Source organism: Ambystoma mexicanum, chromosome 3p (assembly GCF_040938575.1).
Source record: "Ambystoma mexicanum isolate Mex_15411 chromosome 3p, UKY_AmexF1_1, whole genome shotgun sequence".
NCBI lineage: Eukaryota > Metazoa > Chordata > Amphibia > Caudata > Ambystomatidae > Ambystoma > Ambystoma mexicanum.
The window spans coordinates 776,195,711-776,217,642 of record NC_090925.1 but is presented as its reverse complement, the minus strand read 5'-3'; the positions used below and the strand labels follow the sequence as shown (position 1 = coordinate 776,217,642).

At 48.6% G+C, this 21,932-nt stretch overlaps 1 protein-coding gene across 2 annotated transcripts in view; it reads right to left on the bottom strand.

The window, feature by feature from the left end:
• The window catches only part of PPIL3 (peptidylprolyl isomerase like 3), a 293,216-nt gene that overhangs the window by 85,808 nt on the left and 185,476 nt on the right, over positions 1-21,932 (bottom strand). For both annotated transcript variants that reach the window (XM_069651737.1, XM_069651736.1), the window contains one exon: positions 4,478-4,571. In XM_069651737.1, the coding sequence (XP_069507838.1) occupies positions 4,478-4,571 (94 nt within the window). The remainder of the gene's footprint in view (positions 1-4,477; positions 4,572-21,932) is intronic.

The following is a 21,932-nucleotide window of genomic DNA, read 5'->3' as shown; positions in this document are numbered from 1 at the left end:
CACAATTGCATCTGATGAAGAAGAACTCATCTTTAACCCATGTAGAGTCCTACGCAAAATCAAAGACGCGGATTGGGCAAAGACAATATACACTGCAGCAAAACTACAGTTACCTCACATCTCCCAAGCAACACATTGAAACGAAATGAGCCGCAGCAACTAATTATGCAATTTCCGAACAGACAAGCCTGCAACCTAATCTTACGCCCCCTTCTAAATTTACTAAAAACAAATGAAATATTACATATCAGATGTCTTACCCAATCGGCCAACTGTCGATTTTGCCACAAAACTGTACCGCCGCCAAAAGAAACAGTACAACATCAGCTGATGGTTTGTCCAGCAACCAAGGCAATCAGGCAGCGATATCTTTCCCCCATGGTAGGCTTCGACATCTTACAAGAAGAGGACACATGGTGGTTCAGCTTATCGGTGGCAACAGAACATATGGCAAATCGCCATAGCCAAAATCTTGGAATACATCGACAACAAGTTACTCAACGTCGACGTGTGATTCAAGCTGACAGATTTGCACAAATAACTAATATCGGCAACATATTTGTATATGACAAAACGTATAACACAAGCAGATGGTGACAATAAAAAAAATATGCAGTTTCTACACTCACATGAAAGCCTGTCAAAGAAACAATAAAGGCTCTGTATTGAAAGGACACATAGTAACTGCGCAGCAATAAAAGGAACAAGCAACAGAGTTTCACAACTAATAAGGAAGTGACTTAACTTGTGCCGTGAGCAGCAAAGAAAGAGGAGGTCATATTAGAGGAAAGGACTTATACGAGGGGGGGTCCATGCCTATTGGGTGTTGCCAGGGCATGATCTGTCCTCAATTTTGGTTTGGGTTAATTTTTTTTTTAAAACAAAACTTGTTTTATGTTGAAGTTTGCTTTTGTTTCTTTGCTGCTGTGGCGTCAAGTAGTAAAGATAGCTTTGTATAATATGAAGCCTCCTGTCTTGAAATAGAATTATGCTTTATACAGTGTTGGACGCCTTCCCTCTGGGTTGTGTTAGGGAGAATTCTCTTCTAAGGCTAATTTCCCAAACCTAGTGATTCCCCCAGCAGCTTTGCTGGATTTTTGGGGTTTGTTTTTTTCTCCTGCTAAGAGTGAGACTCTTTTCCTCCCACTCTTAGGCATGATTTGAGGTATGTCTTTGACTCTGTGTGCTTATGGGCTATGGGGTCTTTTACTCCATAGGGTATCATCTATTTTTTATGTGTGTTACACAGCACCCTCAGTGCAGTAACACAGGGGTGTCATAGTGACCCCCAAACATAGACTCCATACCCTGGAACTGACTAATGTCTCCCAGGGCATGTAAAGTCACCATTGACTTTACTAGTTCAAAATTGTGAACAGAACCAGTACAAACCATCATATTGTGGAAGTACTGGAAGGGGTTAATTCAATTGCTGCTGGGTCTGTTTCCAAGGGGGCACTGCCCAGTCCCCCCTTGTCGAGTTTCTGGCTGGTGGCAGTGGTTACCACGCAAAATATTCCACCGGAATATTTCCTATGGGAGTTTCCCATTGATTTGAAACGCACCACTTTTTGGTACAATGTTAGATACCGCTGGTTTATTTATTTAATATTAAATCAACGGTTGGGTCTTTTTGCCAGAACTCTTTTCTAAAATGGCATTTGTGTCCATCTCTGTAACTCTAACCAAGGTCGGGCCCTTTGTTCCACTATTTTGGCGGGCTTCTCCACAGAAGCCCTCCAAATGGTGCCACTCTGTCTGGGTTCCACAGGATGTGTGGGGAGGGGAATTGGCACCCTGGACTGCGTTGCCTTAGAAACCCAAGTTGCACTCTATTCTGATTGGCCCAGTGGTGAGCCGCCCGGCTCACCACTTAGCATGTTTGAGTGACAGCTAGGCTGTTGAATGGGGGTTTTTCTGCATAAAAGCAGGGCCTTTGGGACTGGAACTTCAGAAGTCGCCACAGGACCTAAGAATCCGAAGAGGGAAGAAGCTGAGCCATCTGCAACGACGAACCAGCGGTGGAGCCCTGCTGCAGCGAACTCACCACTTTCCCAACGACAAGAGAAGATCTTCTGCTGGACGAGTCTTCTTCCTTTGAGCTGGTGGGATCAATCAGTTCGCCCCTTTCGCATTCCAAATACGTCTCTTGGTGTAATCGCCCGTGCCAAGCACCCCGGCGGCCGGATAGCCAAGCTTCACCACTTTAACCGCGAATAACAGGAACGCACCTTTCAACCGATGAACTCCGTGGTTGGTTTCATCCCTGTGCAGTGCATCGACTCCAAGTTTCCTCCTCGACGAGATCCTCTCTTCACCTGGTCGAAACAACGAACTGCAACCACTGCCAGGAACAACTGCCACCGCTGGAGCTTCCTCTCTCTTTAAGGTACTGTGTTCTGCCTGGCCTCCCCTTCCACGGATTGCTAAAGGTGACCCTTAAATCCTTGGCTTTCCAACTGGGTTGGCCCCAGACCTTCTAACTTTACTTCTTGAATCACCCCAACCTCTTTAGAACATTCTGCAAAGACTTTTAGTGCATTTTAAACTGTGTGATCTTGGGCACATTTCGCTTTGCTCCATTTAAAGTAGGCCTGGCCTATGAACTTTGGCTCTACAGTGTATACTGCCTTTACTCCTTTGCTTTGAACTTCTAAAAGTGTTGGGAACTGTTTTATTTTTATGCCCTGCCTTTTTCTCACCCTTTAACTTAACTATTGGAGTGCCATCTAGGTTACGCGCTCACATCTGTTTTAACAAATAGTGGTGTTTTAACTCTGACTTGTCTAATAGTTATCAAGGGAGGTGTGTATACTTTACCAGACTGTGTTTTAACTTGCTTTTGATTAAGAGTGCTAGTGTATTGCCTAGAGTGTGTTTTAAATAAATAATTATATACTTTTGATACAAAGCTCTGGTCAGTGTTTGTTTGCTCTACTGTGTTTTTAGCCCTATTGTGTATACTCTATATACTGCCCTACTCTTCTTGAGAGAAGTCTGACTGCCCAGCCACAGCTACCAGGTAAATCTGGGTGGTGCAGACTGCTACCAATTGGGTTTACTGCTTACTCCTGTAGTCTTAATCTTTTTGCAGTGTTCCCCAAGGGAACTGCACAGGATTCTGCCTAACAGGTTGCCCATGCATCGAAGCCTTCCCTCCTGATGGCCCGACGCCTCCTCCGGTGCTTGCGGGGCCCCATTTCTCGCCACCTCTTATCCGGCTGCAGCAGTGCCCCAGGCCTCACATCATTCTTCGCTGCTTCCTTCTTCTCCACCTCGCACTCCCCCTGCAGTATGCGGTTGCTGGCACTGTGGGTCCCCACAGCTCCTGGGGTTTCGTATCCTCCCCTGCCGTGGTATGGCGTTGCCAGGTCCAGCGCCCCTCTGCCTTGTCCCTGTGGGCCACTCTCTGCCGCAGGCTTTACTTTCCTCGCCCTTCTCATCTCAGAGTGGGGCTTGTGCTTTCTGCCTCGCCCACCGATGCAAGGGGTGCGAGTGTCAGGGAGTCTCACGGGGTCACCTCTCATGGTGAGGTTATTCGGAGAAGTGGCTTCAGGTGCCCATCACTGTTCGCGCCCCTAGTGGGCCTTCTGCTTCACTTTCTGAACCTTTGGCCAACCAAGGCTTGGACTTGCGGAAACCAGTGCTTTATGTGGGGTGCAAAATCTAGGAAGGGGGCTCTGAAAACAGTGTGGCCTAAAAAGTAATGGGCATGGTCTAAAGATTAGCTGCCTGAATGAGTACCAAGCAGCATAGCAACAAAACAAATTCACCATTTAGCAGCTCCACTGGTCCGTACAAAATGGCCACTGCTGTATCAAGAGCATTGCCCAAAATGCATTTGTCAATTATGACCGAGCAGCTGACTGACACAAAAGCTCATCTCTCTTGTATGTATCTTCATTAGCACACCCAGACTGTGAGCAAAGCTCGACCCGGGCAGACCAAAAGACTGCAGTGGTAGGGGTATCTCAGTAGTACATAGGTCTACAAAAGAAAAGTAAAAACAAAAAGGAAGCCAGAACCAGAACTTAGTTAGCCAGGTACCACAAATCAGAATTATGCTCTACGAAAGACTAACATACACTTCTCACACATGTTTAAATATCACAGGCATATTTCAACTTTGTTGGGACTCATCACCATAACTGATGTGTGTAGCTGACATGCGGTGAAAGCAGCGAAGCAAGAGATGTGGCTTATATGATGGAATGTTTCAGTGGAGGCCCAACAAAAACTGAATCACAACCTTCCACATGTTCGGCTCCCGTGCAGAAAAATGATTACTGCATTAAGACTCTGAAACACGCTCTTCATGGAATATTTCTAATCACAATATGCTACTGCAGAAAGTTAATATAATGTCTCATTAAGGCTCGTCATGTGGGACCAACGAAAAACTGAAATCCATTCAGGTTTTATGAAGAACAAACAAATACTTTTTCCCATTTGAAGAAGCTACAACATGTCCCCTTACCTGTCGGGTCCCCGGTCTGCACCATGAAGCCTTTGATATTTCTATGGAAAAGACAGCCGTTGTAGTAGTTACTAGCACAAAGGGCCAAAAAGTTCTAGATCGAGAGAGAAAGAGGGATCGTGTTAGCAATGCTCCACAAAGTGCTAGGCTATGCTTTGTTAATAATCTATTACAACTGGAAGACCCCAGTGCCCGCAAGTTACATCTACAATCACTACCCTCTCCGCTTTATATTATTATGCCTTATGATGGTGGCACTCTCCTTCCCTTTACCTCTACAGCCTCCCTTTTTCTTTGTAGACTACGGTGGAGAAACCCCTGGTGGGGCACAATATGCAACTCCACGGTTAAGCTTAGGGACTCAAACTACTACAATGGTGATTTGGTGGGGTATACATTACTTAACTGGGGGAGATGGCTACTCTTGCATGATTAACAAATACCTTCTAACCCACATGAAGGATGAGAACCAGGGGTGCTACCTTTATAACAAAGCGTGCACAGATTATTAACAATTATGTGCTGTATCTCTGAGCCAAAGCTCAAATAAGCAGACTTATCACAATCTGTCATGTTGCTGAGGGACCTGTTGAATTCAATGACCCTACTCTGCTTAGTGGCTGATGGGAGTTAGATCTATAAAGGTTTAATAGGGTATAGGAGGCTATATTTTCCAAGGAGTGCAGAGAATAGAAAGGGAAACACCAGTGCAGGCGAAAACATTTATTGTCAGTTTACTGGATTAAGGGTAAAGTAAAGAGGCAGTGTATTTTAAGATGTTTTTTCAGAACCTACTCTGGTGAGGAATTATGAGAAGCCAGTTGCACCCTAAAGTTTTTGCCCAAACTCTCAGTGGTAGGGTTACTAAGCAGTTAGTCTTAGACTCAGGAGAGCTTGGAGTGAAGTACAGTTAGCAAGAGCAAAGTCTGATAAGGATCCACACAGGTAAGTTTTTTTTTTATTTGCTTGTGGTTTTAACAAAGAAATCCTTTACAAAATTAGAATGCGAAAATTAACACTTTTACAATCTTAAATACCATAGAATATTTTTTATACAATTACTTAGCAGAATATATTTTAAAAAATAATTTACAATTTCACTAACCACATGAATAAGGAAAGATAGCATATCATGAACCTAAAGACTAGACAGGAACATAACTTACATCAAAGAAAGTGCCTTCTTACTACTTTTCCACGAAATTAATAAAACTTCAAGATAAAATTCCATACTAACATCCAGCGTGCATATTGTTTAGCTAAGGCAAAAAGAAAATATATCAAACATTTGCCAAAACCATGGGCAGGGAATGGCACAATCAAAAGTACTTCACATTCCAACTAAGACTATGTTGGTGAAATTCATAGAATTAACTGCATGTGGTTTGATATGGTCAATGGACACCACCTATGCCTACTATAAATTACAAATAATCTGGTGCAATTAATGTTAATACAATCTTCCAAAAACATTTCCTTATGCCATCCTACAAACAGTTGATTGTCGATACTTCAAACATTAGCTCAAGGAATATGGTAATGGAAAAGGCAAGAGTGGCACAATCAAGGTACAGCTGTATTTGTATCTGAAGCTATGGGGTGTTCATTCATACAATCACTCCCATTTAGGTTATATTTAAGTGGGATCAGACCACATGTGTCAATCAGAAATCGAACCACCGCAATTTTGAGCCCCACGGTATTACCATGTACATTTGCCACCATACTGAGTCCAGCAAAACCATACCTGGATTTGTTGCAAATTTCGCAAAACTGGCAATCCGTTGAGATTTTAGATCAGGACATTCTAATAGATGCTGGAGTGTTTCTTTCACATAAGCCTTCATACAAAATGTGCAAGGAATGACTGACTTCTCTTTATCCGCTCTTATCTCCATTATTTCCCCAGTCAATAAAACATTGAAGCGAAATCTCATATATGCGTTTCTCCATAGATGACCCAGGAAGCACATAAAATACGTTTCCACTTTACCCAACTGCTTCCAATGCGAGATTAACGGGTTATACAATTTAGTCTCTGAGACCATCTCCATTGTACCCGCCCAGTCTGAGAATTGCATTAGTGTTTAACACAGAGAGGATTTTGTCTTGGCAAATCCTCCCCTATCCCCAGATTGTCAGCTACGTCCTGACAGACTCGTCTAAGAGCAGTGAGAAGTGCTGCCTCTTGTCCCTTCGTTGTCAGCTTAGCATCCAGTTTAGTATAGATATTAGTTCCTGAATCTAGCGAGAGTTTCCTGTATAGAGATACTTTTTCCAATTAACAAGGTTCGTCAATGATTGCATGCCTAACTCATATCTAAGAGCAGCTAACGGCACGCATTTAGGTAACCAAAACAGTAACACTTGCCAAATTCTGGCTTCTATCATAGACGGGTCGATCTGCATGTGAGGTGATACAAGCTCCAGACTGTACAGAAGCTTCGGAATAACCTTTAATTTATAAAAATTCACTAAAGGGTACATAGAATACTGACAGTATTTCCCCTGAACTTTCCTCATTTGCGATACCAGGATATCCACCTTTTCTAGTACGTGATATAAATTAGCACGTTTCCTTGGATTGTAAAAGACTGAAAACCCTAAATATCGCATAGAGGAATGGATTGTCAATTTTGCTGTGCCTAAAAACCATCTATAGGGGATAGATTTTTTGTGATGATTCAGTCGCATGACAACTGATTTGCCAGCGTTCACCACAAGACCATTCAATGACATGTATTCAGAAAATGCTGTTAACAAACGCTGGAGGCCTAATGGAGTGCAGTCGATTAAGAGAAAATCGTCTGCATATGCACACAGCACAATTTCGTCCCCTCTATTCTAGGCGAAATAAAGGCAGCTTTAACCAAAGGAGGGCCCACGTCTGCAACAAAAAGATTAAAAAGAGTAGGGGCAAATATGCACCCTTTGACGTAATCCATTGTGGGTTTCAATTGCACAGGACAGAGATCCCTCTTTGTTCACCCGCACTTGAATTAGGGAGCTTTTATTAAAGGTGAACCAAAATGGACAAAATATCATTAGGTAAACCCCATGAAGATAGTTTTGACCAGAGCAAGGATCGATCAACAAGGTAAAACGCCTGTGATAAGTCCATTGCTGCAACATATATGGGGATAGCATTTTGGATTCATGACTTTTCTTGTAATAGAGACATAATCAGACCACCAGCATCAGTGCCCACGCCTTTGCGAAAACCAAATTGGTACCCGGATAATATAGCATTTTCGTCTGCCCAGTCATTAACTTTGGAAAGAACAAGCCCAGCAAAATGTTTTGAATCTGCATGTAATAATGCAATCGGGCGATATTTATGGGGGGGGGGAGAACGATCACCCTTTTTGTAGATGGGTAATATATGTGAAAAGTGCCATGTGTATGGAATGTCTCTAGTAGTTATAATATCCGAAAATAGTATGGCCCAGATTTCGGGATTCGCCTTTAGAGTGATGTTGGCCATGCAATTGAGTCCTGCTGCTCTCGACGCGCTAGATATTTGAATCAGCCTCGTGATGTTGTTTACGGAAAAGTCAAGGTGCCAAGAGTGATTTATGACCCTTTCACTTACTACACACTCCAGCTTACTTGCAGCGTAAAGCGTTGCAAAGTGGCCTTTCCATATTTCCTCCGGAATAGGGATCGTTAGATCCTGAATCTCCTGAGATTCAATATTGTTCATCAACTGCCAAAAGTTGCGAGAAGAGGCTTCCCTTATTGCACAAAAAATTGCTTCACTATCTGCTTGTAGCAACCTTATGGTGCTTCAGCCAATTTTTCAAACGATGTTTGAGCTTATGGATGGCCTTTATCTCGTCTATCATAGGTAAAAAAAATGTGTCTGACATATTTTCTAAATTGGCATTTCCTTTCTTTCACTCTGGAGTCGTAGACATGTTTGTTTTTCTGCCTCCGAGATATATTCACGGACGATGTACTGTTTTTGTGAATCAGATCTTCCAGATATCTGGGGAAATTACGTTGGGAATAAATAAGCTGCCTGATCTCTATAGGATTTTGATGAAAGTCTGAAACAAAAGCCTTCTTCACATTTATTATATTGTCCCTGTGCCAGACAATGCGATTTTTGGCTCGATTTATAGCCAAATTAGATGCCATACTATTTATTTTATTTATGCATTTGTAATGCGCCAAAAGCCTGCAGGCATCAGTGCGCAGAGACATAAAAACAGGGTACAGTAGACGAACAACCAAGTTACTAGGAGAGCTTCTGTCTATAAGGAGATTTACTTGAAAAGGTAAGTCTTAAGGTGCTTCCTGAAGATTCTGTAATTCGGTTCTAGACGCATAGCCACCAGAGGTTTGTTCCACTGCTGGGCCACCTGAACCGGAAAGGATTTTCCGGCACCCGTTGCTCGATTTGCTTGCTGCACTTGCAGCGTACCATGTGCTTCCTATCTCAGGGTCCTGTTAGGAGTAGATCAGAATGCCTGGGCATTTCTGCTGTGTGGGGGTCCGTCTCTACTGCGGGTCTCCTGGAGCCTGGTGGGGCACAGTGAGGACCTACTTCAGGCGGTGGTGTCTGCCCGCTCGCTGCAGAGTCTGGTGAGGGTGAGCAGTCCTGTGTGAACCCACTTCGGGCAGCGGCGTCTGCCCACACGCAGCAGAGCCTGGCTAGAGCAGCCCGCCCCTGAACACGACTCATCTGCGGAGCGTCTCCGAAGGCACGCTGTCCCTCCGCTCACCACCAGTGAACCAGCCTGCTCCCCCAGCACATAGCAGAGCCTGATAAGAACGACCCGCCCTTGAATTTGTGCCATCAGTCCCAAAGCGCTCCACCAGTGTGCCGGCCTGCTCCCCATGCGACTATCAGCCTCTGCTCCCTCCGCCTGAATCGATCTGTGAGGACCGCCCTCCATCTGCTGCTGCCTCTCCACTTCTAAACCAGTCCTCCGGCTTGCCTCCACCTCGCTCGCTGTCTACTGCTCCCTACGCCTGCAACGGCCTACATGGGCAGCCTCCACCTCCGACTGCTGCTGCCTTCCTTCTAAGATACGGCCTATGCTCCAGCCTACCTCAATCACGTATCCCTTCCGCCTCTCCTACTGTCCACGCTGGTCTTCGTGTTCAACCTCTACCTGCCACTGCCCCTACCCTCCAGGTCTCCAAAGTCTGCTCCAGCCACCCTCATCCTGCTGCTGCCTCTCCACTGCTCAGCCAGTGCTCCGTTTGCCTCCACTTCGTTTGTTGTCATCTGCTCCCTCCGTCCGCAGCGGTCTACTTGGGCAGCCTCCACCTCCTCCATCTGCTGCTTTGCATCTAGCATTCGGCCTGTGCTTCAACCTGCCTCAACCACGTTTCCCTGCCACCTCTCCTACTGCCTACACTGGTCTCATCCTGTGAACTCAGACCCCAGGACCCCTTGGTCCGCCCTAACTGCCATTGAGCCCCCACCACCCTCATTCTGTGCTCATAGCTGGATCCTGTGCTCAAAGCAGTTCCAATAGGGTGGCCCTTCACCTCTACTCTAACTCCACTACCACTCTACTCCAGGGGGCCCCCACTACTGGCCTCCACGTCTGCTTGATCCACCCTAATTGCCTTTGAGCTCCTGCCATCCTCAGCCTATGCTCAAATCTGGGTCCTGTGCTCTAAACAGCACTACTGGACCCCAGGACTGCTTGGTCCACCCTATCTGCCATTGTGCTGCCGCCACCCTCATCCTGTGCTCTAAGCTGGATCCTGCGCTCTAAGCAGTCCATAAGGGAGGCCCTTCACCTCTACTCTACTACTACTCTACGCCAGAGCGGCCCTCCACCTCTACTTCTGGATTCCTGGACTGCCTGGACTGTCCCTACTGCCATTGTGTTCCCGCTACCCTCAACCTGTGTGTTCCTCCCCTTGACTGTCTGAACTTCTGCTCATTCCCAGCTTCCTATCTCAGAGTCACGGATCACCAACTTTGAGTCACTGCTGGGGTTCACACATCAAGTCTCTGTGAGGGGGACACCATCCTCCTCCGCCAACCCCATCCTGTGAGCTCCTGCCCTGGTCTGTCTGAGCTATCCCCCAGCCCTGCACCCCTCTCCTCAGTATTCTGATTCTGCTCCCTCCGCTCACTCCCAGCTTCCTATCTCAGTGGCTCGATACACCAACTTCGAGTCACTATCGGGAGATCACACATCGTGTCACTGAGCGGGGGCACCCTCCTCCTACCCTCTCCTTCCCAAGCATACCCACATAAGAAGCTTCACTTCCTACTTATCAACTCCTGGTCTTACTCCCCGTTATGCTCTTTTCCCTCTCTCTGGCTTGCCCCGCTCCCCTTCCCTCCTCTCCTCTTTCCCCTACCCTCCCTACACTCAAAATACTCTGCCTTCTCCTCATGGCCATCTCCTCTCTCAATCTTCCCCTCACCTCCCAAACTCACTCAACCCCATTCCCAATGCCTCATTCCAACACTGCAACCTCATCAACCCCCATCTCACTAACACTACCAATGCCTTTGACGTTGCCCTCTGGGACACCAGGTCAATTTGTAACAAACCCATAGCTGTCCTCAACCTCTTCCTACGCCTCAACCTCCAATTTCTCTGTATTACAGAAACCTGGATCCCGCCCCACAACACCTCTGTTCCTGCTTCGCTCACCTCCTCCTCTTCTTCTTTTGATCATGTCCCTCGATTCTCTGGCGACGGAGGTGGTCTAGGCCTTCTCTTTTGACCACACTCGCATCCTCTCCCTCTCCTACTTCTCTACATACCCTCCCTTCCTTTGAATTCATGTTCAAAATCTTTAATTCTCCTCATGCTATCTCATTCCTAATCATCTAACGCCCCGTGGCCCTGTCGGCTCCTTCTATGAGGACATTGACCATCTCTTTAGCCTCATTTCCCCCAACCCCACTCCACTACTTGTACTTGGTGACTTTAATCTCCATCTTCCCTCTAACCCGCCCTCCTCGCTTCTCCTTTCCATCCGTGACTCCTACCTTCTCTCTCCCCTACCATCCCCTCCTACCCATCAGTCAGGCTCAACTATTGATTTAATCTCCCCCTCTTTCACCGCCTCTCCTATTTCCTGCTTACCCAACTACCTATCTGATCACTCTTTACTCTCTTTTTTCTTTTTCCCTCACCCCCCCTCCCTTTTTGCTCCCCCCCTCACACACCATTCACTGTCTTCTCCCGGCGTGACCTACGCAGCTTTAACCCCTCCCTCCCCACCCCTCCCACTTCTCTTCTCTCTCTGCATCTGATGCCTCCTCCGTCTCAACTTCCTCTCTCTCCTCCTCTCTCGATGTTCTTTACCCTCTATCCTCATTTCACCCTTCCCGCTGACCTGCTTAACCTTGGCTCTCATCTCATCTCTCCTCCATGCGCCAACTCCTTCGGCGCTTCGAACGTCTCTGGCTTAAACACCCCACCCCCTCTAACCAATCTGCATACTTCTCCAATAACACCCTCCATGATTCTTGCCTCAAGTCTGCCAAACAAACCTACTTCTCTGACCTCCTCCAGTCGCAATCCTCCCACCCTCGCCGCATCTTCCAACTTTATCCCAACTTCTCTCCCCAGCTACCCCTGACCCTTCCATTGCCTCTCCTCTCTCTGCCACTGATCTTGCCTCCTTTTTCTCTAATAAAGTCCTCAATCTCCGTCAAACTATCCTTTCCTCCTACTCTTACTCTCCTCCTCCTCCCCATCCTCTTCCATGGCCTCCTTCACTCCTGTCCCTCAGTCTGAAGTTTCCCTCCTTCTAGCCAAAAAACTCATCCTACAGCTTCTCCCGCTGACCCCATTCCTACCCCCCTCATCCCTAAAATCTACCCTCTCCTTCCACCATATCTCACCTCCTTTTTTAACATCTGCCTCTCAACTTCCTCTTTTCCTACTCCTTTTAAACATGCGACTATTATCCCCATTCTTAAAAAAACCTTCTGCTATTCCCCCCTCTTGCATCCAACTATTGCCCCATTTCTCTCCTTCCGTTTCTCTCCAAACTTCTTGAACGCATGGTCTATTCTCAACTCTCTTCCTTTATCTGTAACCACTCCCTCCTTCCCCCTACCCAATCCGGCTTCCGTCCTCTACACTCCACTGAAACGGCCCTCATCTCTGTTCTTAACTCTCTCCCTTTCCGTACGCTACTCTAAGCACTCCTCCATTCTTATTCTCCATGATCTCTCCACTGCATTTGATACTGTCGACCATCCTCTTCTCAACTCCCTCTCTTCATTTGGCCTAAAATGACTGTCCTCAACTGGTTCTCCTCTTATCTTTCTAACCACACCTTTTCTGTCTCCTGGGGTGGCTCAACATCTCCCACATATCCTCTCAACCATGGAGTCCCCCAAGGTTCTGTCCTTGGTCCCTTTCTTTTCTCACTCTACACTTCCTTTCTAGCTCCCATCATCTTCTCATTTGGTATCTCGCATCATTTTTATGCTGATACCCAGCTTTTCCTCTCCTTCTCCTCTGACATTCATGATAAACTCTCTTCTTGCCTTTCTGCTATTAAATCCTGGATGTCCTCTCACTTCCTTACTCTTAACGATGAAAAAACTGAACTCCTTTTCTTCCCTGCCAACATTCTTCCTCCTCCCTCCCCTCCCCCTTTCATTCTCTTTCCCCCCCTCCCAACTCTCCTTCTCTCCCCACGGCCGTAACCTTGGTCTTTATATTGACCCTTACCTCTCCCTATCTCACCACATTGCTATCACTGCCAAATCTCGTCGCTTTCACCTCTACAACATTCGTAAAATACGACCCCTCCTAACCTTTCATGCTACTAAACTCTTAATCACCTCCCTCATCTTCTCCAGACTTTTCTACTGTCCTCCCTTTTCTTCGGACTCCCCTCCTCTCACCTCTCCCTACTAAAATCTACCATTCCTCAATCCGCTCCCTCTTCCTTCTCTCACCTTTTGACTCCATCTCCTCTTCTCTCACCTCCCTAGGCTGGCTTTCTTTTCACTCCAAGCTTAAATTCAAGTTCCTCTGTCTTGTCTTCAAATCCCTCCATGCTCTTGCCCCCTACCTTTCCTCACTTCTTACTCTCTATTCCCCTCTCGTTCTCTTCGCTCTGCTGATCTTTTCCTACTCTCTCCTCCTCTGCCTCCCTGCGCCTCCTCCCGCTTCTGCTCTTTCCAACTCCTTGCTCCGTTCCACTGGAACCGCCTCACCCTACCCATCCGCTCTTCTCCCTCCTACCCTTCCTTTCGCTCTTCTCTAAAATCTTATCTTTTCCATTCCCCCCTAACACCTCTCACTTCCTCCCTGTTAGGCGATCCTCTGCACACCGATCCACTGCACACCAGAACACTGCCCACATTTCCCCAACACCTCCCTCCAGGGTTCGAGGCTCATGTGATTCGGTTTTCCCAAAGGACCGAAAGCTCCGTACCAGGTATGATTTACGGGCCCGATTGCAACCCTTCCTGCACTGGCAGTTGCCATGGAGAACTTACAGCAGAAGAGGCGGCGTTACATCTCCACGCCGATCGTTCACTTGCTCACGTGATCCAGTGTGGCGTTCCTCACGTGACCTTGGTGAACGTCACATGACCCCGAAACGCTCAGTATATAAGGCTTGAGACACGGAACGCTCATTGCTTCTCAGCTGTCTTCAGACCCCGTTTGGCGTTACGTGTTGCTTTACTGTTTACCTTGATTTCGGAACTTTATCTTGGACTCCTTCGGATTACCCCTTTGTACCTTTGCTTGGAACTGTTTACCTGTTGCTGGATTTTGGACTAGACCCTGACTTGCCTTTGGATCATCCCTTGGTACCTTGCTGAACTTCTACGCAATTTCCCTTTTGGGATTCAAGTCACGCCTTCAGTCCTACAGGTGGCTTATCCTGCATCCACGCATTTCTGCGGTCTTATTGTTCTAGGGACCGCCTCATCTCAGTCTCGAACCTCCCTCCTAGGTTTCCTGGGTTTTCCAAACACCAGATAGGTAAGACTATTCAGATCCTTTGGTTAACGTGATATATTGTAATTGCCTGGTACTTAACCTCGTTCTTTTTGACAGCAGCATCGGTGTTCCAGAGGTTCTGTGGATCCGGGAAGTAACATCTCCCACCTGTGGCCCCAAAGGTCGCACAGCGGGTTTCTTTTAGTTCCCCTGTGCGTCACTTGAGGACGGAGGTTTCAACGGTCTACACGACACTCAAGTCAGAACACTCCCGCCCATGCCTCACCTCCTACTCCTCCACCTCTACACCCTCTTCTCCCCTTTTATCCTACCTCCTGCTCTTACTTAGTCTTATTCTTCCCTCTCTTCTTCCTCCCCCCTTCTTACTTCCGCTAACATCTCCTCTCATTCCCTCTTATTCCTTTGTCCCTCTAAACTCCGTCCTCACCTCAGCAATAATGTAAATGGTTCCTTTTACTATTGAGTTGTGATTCAATAACCATCTTATATTTGTTGCCTCTCCCACTCCCTCTTATTCCTTTGTCCCTCTCCACTCCCTCCTCACAAATAATGTTAATTGTTCTTTATACTGTTTTCGATTTGTGTTTCAATTACCATCTTATGTTTGTTGCATCTCCCCTTCCCCTTATTCCTTTGTCCCTCTCCACTCCCTCCTCACCTCAGCAATAATGTAAATTGTTACTTATACTGTTTTCAAGTTGTGATTCAATTACCATCTTATTCTCGTATTTCTTCTAGTTCTCATGTAAAGCACTTTGGATTAAAGTGCTATATAAATTCAATAAAATACAAATAAATACAAATCTAATTAACTTAGATCTGGGGTACATCAGAGCCACCCCAAACATCTGTGCACTAGCGTCATGGCTTTAAAAAGAATTCTGTCCTCAATCCTAAGCAGTGAAGTGCTCTCCTTCCTTCTGTCACATGATCTCTTCTGTTGATCCCTTTTACCACCCGTAGCACGTTGTTTTCCATTATCTGGCATTTCTCAATGCATTTTTTAGTAGTCCCCAGCAACAATGAATTGCCATAATCCAGGCGCGATAAAATAATGGCCCTAGCAATCGTGGCCAAGTTCTTTTCACTAATCTACTAGTACTAGTACTAGTTTACCTGTACTAGTCTGTACAGGTAAAGCCATTGTAAAGGCTAACAAGACTTCCAAAATCCTGTGGTCTATCGACGGACTCAAAATACCAATTGCAGGCCCTGGCGTTTCAACATCACCTCTAAAATCAAGGTACTAAGTTCTTTAATAGTGTCATGGAGAATTCGGTGAGGAGACCAGTAGACATTAATGAGTAACATGGATAATTAACCTTGTGCTACATCCACCTTTACTATTGTGGCCAAAACCCTAGATGGTAATGTAAAGGTGTCTGTTATTGATAATCCTATGCCATTTTTAATGACCGTCAAGAAACCACCTGAAGGTCGGCCCATATGGCCTTGAGTTGCTAACAGTTGGTGTACTTCGTAACCATCGAGATAATAAGGCTTAGTCATCCATGTTTCTTGTATACAAATAATAGAACAGGTAGATAATCTTCCACACATGGAATAGGACGAAGCAAGCTGTACATAACCACAGGAATTCCAAGATAACAGTTTTACATCGCAAGTTTGGTTAAAGATTTTTTGTAGGGATTGCAATTGTGAAATAGATTCATGCAAGGTGAAGGCTAACCAGCGCCAACTATTTTCTTCGTCCCCTTCTCTTTTATGCCCTCAGACTGAGTTAATAGAGAACCCACACCTTCCACAGCCACCTGTGGAGTTGCTCTTAGATCCCGCTCCCAGTTAGAGTTGAAAATTAGGACATTGTTAGCCCCAATCTGTTAAATGATGATATTTCAGATAGAATCGCATCAAATACTATTGTTGAATTCAGTACTAGTGTCAAATAGCCCAGCCGGTCTGGGTGGATATAGTACACCAATTTCAGATCTGCTGAGGACAATAATCGCAACACAGGGATCCCATTAAATAGGGCCAGAATTCTAGGCCTATTTAAGGAGAAAGGAGCGCCACAATCGAACAGGTGATAAAAAAGAATACTTGGATGCTCCGGAAAACACAGAGTTCTCCATTGCACATCATGCAATTCACTTTGGGAAACATAGTTGACATTATTATGAAACCTGTCGGTATTGAGTGAAGTAGTATCTCTTTGATTGCAATCCGTACCCGTTAAGTCAACCTTCGCCAAAATAATCCCTCTTGGAATATGAAGGAGTTCAATAACATTAGCACTAGGCCCATTCAATATAGGCTCTTTCCTCTCAGAGCCCAAAGGGGTAACGGAGAGTATTCCCTCATCACACTTCTCTTTTATGGAAGCTCTTGTGGGCACAATTTTATCACAGCCAGCCTCCAACATCTCTCTTATTGTGGATCTAAGGAACAAGTTACTTACCTGTAACTGTTGTTCTCCAGCATGGGTCTGGCATGGATTCACATGCTCATGAATATTCCCCGTCGTCAGGCTGGGAATCCTCAGTAAAGAAAAAATCAGTATCAGTTTCGTTTCTGATCTGTCTTTCTTAGTAGTAACCAATCACTGATCTCTGGGTCATACTGCCCTCAGCCAATGCCCTCTCCCTAAGCCCCTCCCCTGGCAGCCATCCTCAGATTTGTTAGCACGTAAAGTGGCAGTATGACCAAGTGAAGAGCCGCAGAGGGGAAGGAGGGAGGGTTCGCATGTGAATCCATGCCAGACCCATGCTGGAGAACAACAGTTACAGGTAAGTAACTTGTTCCTTCTCCAGCATGGGGTCTGGCATGGATTCACATGCTCATGAATATAAGAATACATAGAAGTATACACATGCACAACCACGGGAGGTGGCAGCAGGCTCAACATTAAGCAATACAACAACTCAACATTAAGCATCTCTTACCTCCTCACCAGGCTCACCTTAAGCGAACAGGTTGTGCAGCACTGCTTGGCCGACCCTGGACTCCTCCCTGGAGTCCCGATCAACGCAGTAGAATCTTGTGAAGGTGTGCGTCGACCTCCACGTAGCAGCCCTGCAGATGTCCAACAAGGACACACCAGACAGGAACGCCATGGTAGCAGCGATCGCTCTGGTCGAATGGGCTCTCGGACGGCCGGGCAGCAGTCGGTTTGCCAACCGGTGACAGTGCATGATGCAGCCGGAGAGCCATCTGGAAATGGAAGCCTTCGATAGAGCCTTCCCTTGATTCACAGGTCCAAAGTTCACAAACGGCTGTGATGTTTTCCGAAAACTCTTTGTGCGGTCCACGTAGAACTTCAGCGCTCTAGCTATGTCCAGTGAGTGCAGAGTCCTCTCGGCCTGCGACGAAGGCGACGGGAAGAAAACTGGCAACATCAAGGGCTCGTTGAGGTGGAAGTCCGACGGCACCTTGGGCATAAAGGAGGGGTGCGTCCTCAGCACCACCCTCGTGTCGTGAAAAGTCAAGTATGGAGGCTTGCAAGGTAGGGCCTGGATCTCTCCCACTCGCTGTGCGGAGGTGATGGCCATGAGAAATGCTGTCTTCCACGACAGGAACTTCAACGGCGCCGAATGCGTAGGCTGGAATGGGGCCCCCCATGAGCCTGGTCAGCACCACGTTGAGCTCCCACGCCGGGGCAGGGGCCTTCACCGGCAGGAACGATCGGAATAGTCCCTTCATAAATTCCTTCACCAGGTGATGAGACCACAAGGACGCCCGTCCTGTAGTTCTGGTGTATCGGCAGATGGCAGCCAGATGTATCTTGATGGAGGCGTGAGCCAGTCCAGCTTTGGCCAGCGACAGTAGGTACGGCAATACTTGAGGGGCCGTAATCCGCAGAGGGTTAATCTTCTGTGCACGGCACCAGACAGAGAACCTCTTCCACTTATTTCCATAGCACTTGAGAGTTGAGGACGCCCTGGCTTTTGCAAGAACCTCTCTGCAGTCAGCCGGGATATCGTATCCTCCAAACTCTAGTGCTGCAGGAACCAAGCCTGCAAGTTCAGCGACTCGTGATGAAGAATGGCGCCTCCTTCTCTGGAGAGAAGATCCGCATCCGTCACCAGCTTGATAGGTGGGGACGTTGACAAGTCCAGAAGGTCCAGCAACCAGATCTGTCTCGGCCACGCCAGTGCAACGAGGATCATCCTGCACCTGGACCTCTTGAGCTGGTTGATGAGACGGAGCAGCAACGGCAACGGAGGGAAAGCGTACAGGAACAGGCCGTCCCAAGGGAACGAGAAAGCATCGCCCATGCTCCTCGGCTTCATGAACCTGCTAGCGAACCTTTGGCACTTGGAGTTCGTCACCGTCGCGAACAGGTTGATCTGGGGTTTGCCCCATCGTTGAAAGAGCCGATATACCTGGTCCTGGCGTAGTTCCCACTCGTGGCACGATGCAGCTCCCTGCTGAGTGAGTCGGCGATGGTGTTTTTTATTCCGCCAAGTGGAAGGGAACCAGAAACATCCCCTGGGCGACGGCCCAGTGCCACAGATCCTGGGCCTCCTTGGATAGGGCTGGCGATATGGTGCCTCCCTGCTTCCAGATGTAGAACATTGTGGTGGTGTTGTCGGTGAAGATCCCCACCACTTTGTCCTTGAGGGACGGAAGGAACGGTTTGAGCGCCCAGAACACGGCTCGTAGCTCCAGGATGTTGATGTGGAGAGACCTCTCCTCCGGGAGCCAGAGGCCTCTTGCGTGGATATCTCTGGTGTGGGCCCCCCATCCCTCCAGGGAGGCGTCCTTCGTCACCGCCTCCTGATACGCCGGGGTATGAAAGTCCGTGCCTGTCGTGAGGTGCGCACGGGTACCCAACCATAGAATCGCCCGACGGAATTCCTCATCGAGCGGGATCCTGTCTTCGAAGCTGCCCGCCGCTTGAATCCAGCGTGAGTCGAGGAACTCTTGTAGCGGACGCACCCAAACGTCTGCAAAGGGGCACAAGGTAGATGCATGAAGACATCATCCCGAGGAGGGACCTGATGGACCTCACCCTGGCCACATCCGTGGCTAACAGGCGCTGCACCTTGCCCAAAATGGCCTTCGTCCTTTCTTCCGACGGAGATGCCAATCGCTCCACCGTATCGAGCTTCGCTCCCAGAAACAGTGCTACCTGCGACGGAACCAGGTGGGATTTGGGGTAGTTGATGGCGAATCCCAGTTCTGTGAGCAGGCGGACGGTCCTCGCTGTGTGTTCGACAGCGAGTTCTCTTGACCTTGCACGGATTAGCCAGTCGTCCAGGTAGGGGTAGACGTGGATCCCCTGCAGGCGCAGCCGCGCCGCCACTGGAGCACGGCACTTGGTGAACACCCTGCGTGCCGACTTTAATCCGAACGTCAGGGCTCTGAATTGGTAGTGACGCCCCTGGACTACAAATCTGAGAAACTTTGTGTCCTTTTAGAATGGGGATGTGGAAGTAAGCATCCTCCAGGTCCAACGAGGATAGGAAGTTGCTCTCCTCCAGCTGTCCCAGCACGTGCTGTAGAGTGACCATCCTGAATTTCTGTGCCTTGATGTACTTGTTTAACCGACGCAGGTCCAGGATGGGGCGCCAACCGCCTGTCTTCTTTCTGACGAGGAAGTACCTTGAGTATACTCCGGAGCCCCGGAGCCTCTTGGGGACGAGCTCGATGGCACCTTTCTTGAGCATCGCCCTTACCTCCAACAGCAGTTGAGGGACGTGATTCTCCTTCCTGGCCACGGGAGGAATACGAGGACACTTCTTTTGAAATTCTAGCGAGTGTCCGCGGGTCAGGGTGACCAGCACCCAACGGTCTGTGGAGATGGACTCCCACACACTGACGAACTTCGTCAGCCGGCCTCCCACTACGGCCTGTTCAGTCCTGCTTGGAAGAGGGTTTGCCGCCTTGGCCTCCTTGACGATGGCGGCGAGACACTCCTTGCTTGCCGCGGCCTCTGTAGGCCTCCTGGGACGAGGAGCGGGCCGCCTGGCGGTAAGTAAAAGAGCCACCGCTGGATCCCTTGGAGGCTCCCTGTCTGCCCCCGGAGCTCCGAAAGGGCCGCCGTTGCCGAAGGACTCCTAGGGCTCGGGCTGTCTCTGTGTCGGTCTTGATGGGCTGGAGGGACTCATCCAACGTCTTCCGAAATAGGTTGTTGCCGTTGAACGGCATATCCAACACTCTGGTCTGGACGTCCTGGCCAAAGTCCATAGCCCTGAGCCATCCTCGTCTACGAAGGCAAACCCCGTTGCCCAGCTGGCGAAATCCAGTATCGGCAATGTCCGTTGCCACTGTAATGGCGTGATCCGATGCCACCTCACCTTCCTGCAGAATCTGTATGGCCTCCGCCCTCTTGTTGTCCGGTAGGAAGTCTAGCAGGGGAGCTATCTTGAACCAGAGCTCCCTGTCGTAACGGGCCACAATCGCTAAGGCATTGGCCGCCTTAATCGTCGTCGCCGCCGAGATGACTCGTCGTCCCATGGAGTCCAACTTCTTGCCCTTGCTGCCCGGCTGGGAAGTGGAAGTTCAAGCCGCTGCACCCGCCGCCTTCTTCTTGGCCGCTGCCGAGACGACCGAATCCGGCGTAGGCTGGGCCCTGAGGCACAAGGGGGCGGCATCGGGGACCCGGTACTTCTTCTCCTACCTGTCCCTCTTAGCGTGTGTCGTGGAAGGGTTCTTCAGGATAGCCAGCCCTTCGTCCCAGAAGTCGTCAAGCAACGGTACCGCGAGGACCGTCTTTCTCTTGGCCTCCCGACGTTGGTAAAGAAAGCCTTCCTTTTTCTGTTCCTCAAGGCAGAGCTGGAAGAGCTCGGATGCCCTGGCTATCATGGCGTGGAACGAGCCAATTTCGTCGGGCGGAGAGGCCCGAGGTGGGGGGGGGTGATGAAGGAATGTCCGTTGTATCATCGCCACCGTCGTCGTCCGTCCCCATCGCTGTATCCATCGCTGTATCATCCCGAGGGTCTGGCGAGGGGGATGAGGGGTCCACAGGCCTTGTGGGCACGAAGGGCGGTGAGGGGTGGACTCTCCTCCGCTTGTTCGGAGGGCTTCCCGACGGTCCAGGTTCTGGATCCTCCATCTGGGTCTGTGGTAACCTCGTCCTCATCTCAGAACATAAGGATTGGATCGCCAACAAAATGGCCACCGAGCTATCCTGGGGCTCGGTGAATGGCTGCGACGGGCGGGATGGCTGCTCCACTGGGCCCTCGTCGTCGCCATCGTTGCTATCTTCGATCACATCAGCAGGATCCTTCCCCTGGGATCGAATCTTCTCGAACCTCTCGTTGAGGCCTTTCACGGTTTCCACCAGATCCTCCTCGGAGGCTGAATCCGAGTCCGTAATGGCCACCGGCCCCCCCGCCCCTTCTTTTTCTACCGGGGTTTTCACGGGGGTCTTAACGATGGGCTGGAAAGAGGATTCCCTCCGCGGTGGCAGGGAAACTCTGGGCCCCGAGGCCGCCTCCACTGGCGTAGTCTCTGCCGGCTTCGCCAGGGCCGATGCGAAAACCTCGATAGAGGCCTTTGCCGGGTGGATCAAGGCCCTCACCACCTTAGGTGCGTCCTGGGCCTTCGCTTTAGGGGGAGGGTCATCG